Here is a 7,983-nt window from a genome sequence, read left to right on the forward strand (position 1 = left end):
GCCACTGAGCCCTGAACACTGAGCTGTGTTTTCGCCACATTTCTTGACCCATGTGGTAGGCTATAAACTTTGATTTGCAATTGTTCGTTTTTAGTCATTTCACCAAGTAAATGTGTTGTGTTGAGAGCATTATTGAGAGAGATTAAAAGCAGCACAGAGTAGGTAATCAGGGCTGAGAAGTAAAACGGCTTTCAGTAAAAACAAGTTTGGTGATTTCTTCATGTGCTGATGTGCGGTCATTTGAGAGTGAAAGCGCACTCAGTACTGCACATAATAGCGTTTCATTGCGACTTTTCACGGGCTGTTCTCACTATTACCATTGTACAATACATGCTGATCACTTTCTGAGTATAATGGCATCAGCCCCAGCGCGGGGTCTGCACGGTGACTTGCGGAGACTCGCGGGGCCCCACCCCCAACGAGCTTGCTTGAGTATAAGAGCACCTTAATCGGGCACGTCGGGCCGATGCCCGGTGGCCTGGCCTGCAACATTTTTTTTTGATGGGGGCACTGACGAGTAGGCCCAGGGTGGGCGCACCCTCTGCCCCAGTGTACCCTCCGCTACTGCTGGGAGATCAGTGACTGGATGTGGTGAGCAGAATGCTGTGTATTCACCGAGCTAGAACCATATGCTCCATAATCCAGAACCTATGTTTCCATTCCTCTGGACAAGATTCTAACACACCCAGACGCCAGTATCTACTGACCCCAACCTCAACATCCCAGCTGTGAGTTCCTGAGTTAAAGCCCTCAGAACCCAGGACAGAACCAGCGTTGATCACACCTCTTTGGGTTGTCATGAAGCTGGTGTCTCTCCTCACACGGATCAGATCTTCAGACAGGATGAGTAAGGTATGGACAAGCAATGATTGGGTCTAGAATCACAGGACTTCATCCTGTCCTTAGACTGTGAAGCTCAGGTTGCCCAGGTGTTTGGCCTCATCTATCAGAGCTCCTGAGACCAGCTGTGGATCCTCCAACAAGGGCCACTGGACTCTTTCCACTGTAGCCTTGCAGATCTGCAGGACAGAGACATCTTCAGCTCTCAGCTCCTTCTCTATGGCTCTGACTGTGTCTGAAAGAGCTATCTCTCTGCTCAGACTCCGTCGTCTTCTTCATAGTGGCCTCCTCTTCCTCTATTTAAAAACAGAAACAGACAAAAGGAATGCCGTGCCGCTTCGTCGATGGGTCTGATTCTGTGGTTGCTGTGTGTTTCCGAAGTTCGACAGACGAGACACACTAGCTGCTGATGGTCCAGACAGAAGAGCTTGAGTTTCTCATAGTGCAGACTGCAGAGAAGCTCAGATCCTGCTGAAGCTCTCCGATCTCTCTCCACCAAGAAAGCCTCACACAGGTTCTTTAACACCAGGTTACGAGGTGGTTCACTCTGTGAAGATATTTGCCTACAAAGTGGACAATCGTGTGTATTAGTCTGTGTCCACCAGCTCTGCAGACAAGCTTTACAGAAGCTGTGGCTACATGACAGGAGGACAGGATCTGTAAAGATGTCACGGCAGACAGGACAGGAGAGATCCTCCTCTGATCTGGACGCCATTTTGTCTCTCAGTGACGCTGAAAGGGCAAAGCGAACTGGACAGAGGTTAGATAGAGCTCTGGTTCACCATCTAGTGGTACTATTTATACCACCAGCACATCACTGATGATGTCACTGATGTCATCATTAATCATCACTGAGATGTCACAATGCACAAGTAGAGAGGGATTTACTGTACATCACTGATGATGTCACAATGGGGTCAGTGGTCGCACAAAGGTGAGAGAAGCGAGCTTGTGCTCGGAAGGTTGACGGTTCAATCCCCAGACTGGCAGGATAAATCTGGTTGGGGAAAGTGAAAAAGCAGCGTTTGCCCCTACCTCATTGCCACTGCTAAGATGCCCTTGAGCAAGGCCCTTAATGCCGGGCTCAGACTACACAAATTCAGCCCGATATGAACATGATTTGGTCGCGTCTTTACCTCTTGTAGTGTGACATCATCAAAGAGCATCATCTTGGTGTTTGGGATGCCTCGGACACCCAGACGAAACTTTCCAAAGTGGCGTGAGATAGCCCCCGAAACGCTATGTTTCAAATGGCAAAGGAAATCCCTCGTTCCCCCTCCCTCCCAATACCAACAAACCCATAAAAAAACAATAACAAAAAATCCCATTCACAACACGCCGAACGTCAGATGTACTCCCATCTACAAACCAATCAATGTCAAGTATAGGGAGAGGCAGCCCACCCAGGTATGTCATGTTAAAAGTCCTCTGGTGTGCTGGCATAACTGCAGTGTGAAAGCAAACGAAGAGACGTGAATTTGGTTCGCACCTTGGACACACCTTGGACCTTCAGACTGGGCTTCTCATAATTACTCAGAAGAAGATCCACCACTCATCATTATTGTGATGAGTGGTGATTGTCCATGTGGTGTTGAGATCATTTAGAATTATATCATTAGAATTTGAACATGCAGATCAACCTGCAAATCTGACATGGAACGGGTATTTATTGGCAATTGTATAGTGTTGGTAGAGGTATGCGCTCGTCTGAGTGCCATCTAGTTTTTCACAATTTTCTCTGACTGACTATACAGTCTTTCAAAGTCACAGAGTTCATCTCCACTTCATTTCCCTCCAATCTACGTGTGTCCCTGTGAGTAGGTCAGCTACTAGACCACAACAAAGAGACAGAACATAGCATAGTCTGATCTACAATCAGGACAGCGTTATCTAATCCATGTTATGAAGAATGCCACCAACTGGCCCGGCTGAGGCCACGACACTCTCCATATGTCCGATGCAACGCGTCCATCGGCCATGAGAGCTCCATTGTATGTTTTGGCTGGAATCAAAATTCAAATGAACCAATTGTAAGATATTTTGTGAGCGTTATCAGGTGGCTCAGAAACGACTATAAAACATACATGTCAAACTACACAACCGTGCCTACAGGATACCGGTACCCACCGGTGCCAACAGTTGAGCATGGTAATGAAACAGAGGCATATGAGGAAGAGGAGATCTACTCTGTCATTAATTGGGGCCCAGACTGTTCGTTTTGGAGTTGAGTTGAGTGGAGGTCTGGAAGTTTGAAGCGGCGCCGAGGGCGACAAAAGGTCACGACCTTATGTGGTGTTCCAACACGATACAAGGCTTCTTTGTCAACAAGCTGAATGTCCTCCTGAGCTCTGCTGGAAGCGAGGAGTTCATGTGAGTGCAGCACACAGCCCCCATCCCCATACCTCCAGGGCTCCAAGCAGACCTCTTAGCACACACTATGCTATATGTGCACGCACGCACGCACGCACACACGCACTATCGTTTTCTCCTGAATATTTCCCCCTCTGGACATAAGCTGGCATGAATGGAGTAAATCCACTCATGTTTTAATCAACTGCAATAGTAATCTATGGTGGAGATCAAGTGTAAAAATACTTGTACTTTACAGTATAGGCTACTGTAGATACAAACAGCAGTGAGGTATGTATTGTGCGTAATTCTATTCACACAACCAATGGACTTTTACTTAGTTACAACAGCACTATCCCAGCGAGCACAAACCGTTTTTTCAACGTTGATTTTTAGTTGGAACCTGGGTGATATTGGGTTTGAACATCTAAGACCTAATTCCATCCTCTTTTCAACCGGCGAAAATGCGGTTACATCATCAACGTGTCAAAAAACACAATTTGGTTCATCATATTGTTAAAACGTTCTTTGTAGCTTGAAATAGAGGCAATATTGATACTGTGTGAATTGGTATTTGTCCGATTTATTGTGTAACTGAGAGTTGAAATCTGGTCTACACACACACTACATTTCAATGCATTTTATGTCACATGAAATCTCATAAATCTCATAAATATGGGACTATATAGGCTATGTGCTGCCACCAAAAATCTTCCAGGACACAACTATGGTTAATACTTTAGCGCAATACTATAAAATAATGAATTGAGTTCCTGCAGCATGCACAAGTATTTTGTCGCTAGCTGTGACTGACTAGACTGCCCGGGATGCAGAACTGAATCTGAAGCCAGAGCAACTGCACAAAGTGCCGAGCGATGTGCTCTGGGCTTCTTTATTGTAACAGACTGTATACGAGGCTCTATGTTCCCCCCGGAGTTACCGGTGTTAAAGCAGCTACGAGCAAGATTTTCGATTGTTATTAAACAGTATAATTACAATATTGATGCATCACATCTTACCTATAATAGTAGCTGAGACCAAAGCCGTGTGAATCGGAGATTGCTCTCTTGATGATTATTAAGTCTGTGTCTGTCTAAACTCGCGTCACAAGGGGGCTCTCTCTCTCTCTCTGCCTACCGGCGAACCGGATAAACCCGAAGTGAAACCCGGAAGTGAAACGCAGCTGCCTGTCTTCCCCCCTTCGCGCTGCCTAGCAACATACCATAAACAAGGAGAACGCCATGCATACTCTCGGGAACATATCTCGTTATATTCTAACAGGTTTTTTGGAAGTTATTTTGTGGTTATGGCCGAAATGGCTGCTGCAAACCGTTTCATTTCACTTCCTACTATCTGAGGTAAGATGTGAGGCATCGATATTAAATTTAGACTGTTTAATAACAATCGAAAATCTTGCTCGTAGCTGCTTTAAATGAAGTCAACCTCTGAAGCCGTACAGCCTATAGATGCACACAGACAGTCAACATATAATTTTAATCTGTTACATAATATAATAGCCTGGTACACATGATATAAAATACACCTGTCCCATGATAGTAGAAGAGGAGTTCAACTGGGGGGGGGGGGGGGGGGGGCAGAAAATACAACTGAGGGGGCAAAGGCCCCACTAGCTCCCCGTGGCGCCGGGCCTGCCGTGACCAGTGTTGGGCAGTAACTTAGTTACAGTAACTTAGTTACTGTAATTTATTACTTTTACCAGTAACTAGTAATGTAAGGGACTACAATTTTCAAAAAGTAATTATATTATAGTTGGCAAGTAACTTCAAGTTACTGCATTACATTCTCCAGCACTGGCACAGCTCTAAAACGAAGTGTGGAGATAGATAGGTCTGGCTATGAGGCTTCTGCGTTGCCAGAAAACAATTAATATTTTTGTACTAGGTAGGCAACTAAACAAAAAGTCTGCAGTTTGGCTGAATGTTGACTCCTGCTGTAAGATTAATTATTTTTCCAATAAAGTGGATTCAGTTGTAAAAGGAGCTGGCTAAACTGGTTGTATGTCAGTTTTTCTGAACTGGCGTAGCTAAAGTAATATAGTAAAGTAACGAGTAATGTAACAAATTACTTTTGAAACCAAGTAATAAGTAAAATAATTGTATTACTTTTTAAAGGAGTAATCAGTAATAAGTGACTAATTACAATTTCCTGAGTAACTTGCCCAACACTGGCCGTGACTTCCTCTATTTTCTATTTTTACAAAATACAGTTGAAACACAGTGAGTTGCTGGAGTCTTGAGCAGAGCAGAATAGAGCACCCTACAGTATACTGTAGTACTACAGTAGTACTGAATTGATTGAGGTACTGTACACAGCTGATGTGTGGTGAGAAAACACAGTGATTACACAGTGATGTCTGCAGACCTGTACGCCAAGATCGACCTCACCAAGAAAGTTAGATATCAGAGAGGCGAGAAGGAGGAGAGGACTGTGGACATCTATGAGAGCGCAGACAGCATCAGGATCTGTGACAACCTCTCGGTGGAGGAGAGTACGCCACCGGACACTACTGGGGGTCAACACCAATGTATGTATGTATGTATGTATGTATGTATGTATGTACATTATGTACTATGTGTGTGTGTGTGTGTGTATTTATGTATGTATGTATGTATGTATGTATGTACTGTATGTATGTATGTATGTATGTATGTATGTATGTATGTATGTATGTATGTATGTATCTATCTATGTATGTATGTATCTATGTATGTATGTATCTATGTATGTATGTATGTATGTATGTACAGTGTATGTATGTATGTATCTATGTGTGTATCTATGTATGTATGTCTATCTATCGATCTATCGATCTATCTATCTATCTATCTATCTATCTATCTATCTATCTATCTATCTATCTATCTATCTATCTATCTATATATAAAGTAAAGAAAAAAGAGAGAAAATCTCACAGCATCTTGTGCAGACAACATGCCACTAATTGGAAAAGTGCAAGCTTAAGTCTCCTTCATATTTAATGACATTTGCTTACTATTTTAAAAACAGAGCATATTGCATTGCGTTTTAAAATGATTGGCAGTATGCCTACTACACACTTGGCAGTGTACTTTGACGTGTAAAACGCAAAACTCTAACAAGTTTAATAACGAATAAGTCTGTACCATAACTAGTAATAATGTGCCTTGCTTACAAATTACTTTTAAAAGCAACTTTCCCCAACACAGTTTATTTGTGTCCACAGTCACTCGAGTAACTGTAAAGCCAGAAAAGAGGAATGGTTTCCGAGCTGCTGCAGTGTTTCTGGGGCTGCTGTGTCTTCTCCTCCTGGCTGGGATCATCGGCCTGGGACTCCAATGTGAGTTTTCAGTTTGGTGATGCTATTATACATATATGTAATATATATGTGTATATTATACATATATATTATGTAGATCACCTAAATAAGTGATCTGCATGTTATATGGTATGAGACCCCAACATGTCATTTTTCTGCTATGGTAGTCATTCAGGAGAAAACCAGCTTGGACAAGCTGAGCAATCACAATGCTAACCTCACCAGTGAGAGAAACCAGTTACAGACAAGTAACAACAGACTGATGAAAGAGAGAGACCAGTTACAGACCATCCTGGGAGAGAGTTTATGTACCCAGAGTGAGTAAATGTTTATCACAAGTTAAATGATATCATTAAATGAAGGCAGTTCACATATTATTTCATGTGTGAGTGTGATCATTTAACATACATGATGTTTTGTTGTGTTGTCTTGATTTGTCGCAGCCCAAAGGTATAATTGTTGGACTGAATTTGACTCGAAGTGGTACTATGTCTCTGATGAGCTGAAAGCCTGGGAAGAGAGCAGACAGAAGTGTCTGAAGAGAGGAGCTGATCTGGTGATCATCAACAGCAGAGAGGAACAGGTGTGTGTGTGTGTGTGTGTGTGTGTGTGTGTGTGTGTGTGTGTGTGTGTGTGTGTGTGTGCGCGCGCACGTGCGTGTGCGCGCGCACGTGTTGTTTGTGTGTGTGCGTGCATATTGTGTGTGTGTTTGTGTGCGTGTGTGTGTGTGTGTGTGTGTGTGTGTGCACACACACGTGCATGTGTGCGTGCGTGCGACGTGCGTGCATGTGAACCTTTTAATTGCATCTCCACAAACAGGAATTCCTGGCTAGACTAAACATCACGAGGGTGTGGATTGGTCTGAAAGACAGAGATGAAGAAGGGACCTGGAGATGGGTGGATGGATCCCCTCTGACCACAGTGTAAGATCTGATTACATTTGTTCTGACCCATTGGTGTGAGACTTCAGAGTCACTGTCGCTACTACAGTATGAACGACGTCTTCACCACAGGGTTTGACTCCTTGTTCTCTGTTTCAGGTATTGGGGAGGGTTGTCGCCTAGCAATCATGATGACAAGGACTGTGTTGAGCTGAATGTGTATTATCCTGACCCTTTGAAGAAATGGACTGATGAGTCATGTGACAGAAAGAACGGCTGGGTCTGTGAGAAGGTGTGACAGTTACTCAATAACAACAGCTTTGTTAAAGCCCCTTGTTAAATATTTACCTACGTGCATTCGTAGATTTTCCAGGAGAGACAAAACTTGGATCAGCTGCTGTCTTTCAGTATATAACATGTATATAACATGTTTACGGTACAGTTGAGATAATCTGTTTGCAAAATGTCGGCCAAACTTTAAAGGACCCGTTTCAGCATCACTGACGTTTGCTCATTTCCTACCTTCCGTTCCTGTTTTACATCACTGTTCAATTTCCGGTGCTTCACGCGCATATTAGATGACGTTTTGGCCCTCCT

The 7,983-nt window shown here is 43.5% G+C and overlaps 1 protein-coding gene across 1 annotated transcript; it reads left to right on the forward strand.

The window, feature by feature from the left end:
* Nucleotides 1–5,559: 5,559 nt before the first annotated feature.
* Nucleotides 5,560–7,736, forward strand: LOC310782226 (uncharacterized protein; the record flags this gene model as incomplete). The annotated part of the gene is made up of 6 exons (XM_083642909.1): nt 5,560–5,734; nt 6,413–6,526; nt 6,673–6,822; nt 6,949–7,088; nt 7,325–7,428; nt 7,546–7,736. 6 exons carry the CDS (start codon nt 5,560–5,562, stop codon nt 7,682–7,684), a joined length of 822 nt encoding a protein of 273 aa, XP_083499035.1. The 3' UTR covers nt 7,685–7,736.
* Nucleotides 7,737–7,983: the final 247 nt, after the last annotated feature.

Source organism: Poromitra crassiceps (assembly GCF_964638095.1).
Source record: "Poromitra crassiceps genome assembly, chromosome: 9".
NCBI classification, from domain to species: domain Eukaryota; kingdom Metazoa; phylum Chordata; class Actinopteri; order Beryciformes; family Melamphaidae; genus Poromitra; species Poromitra crassiceps.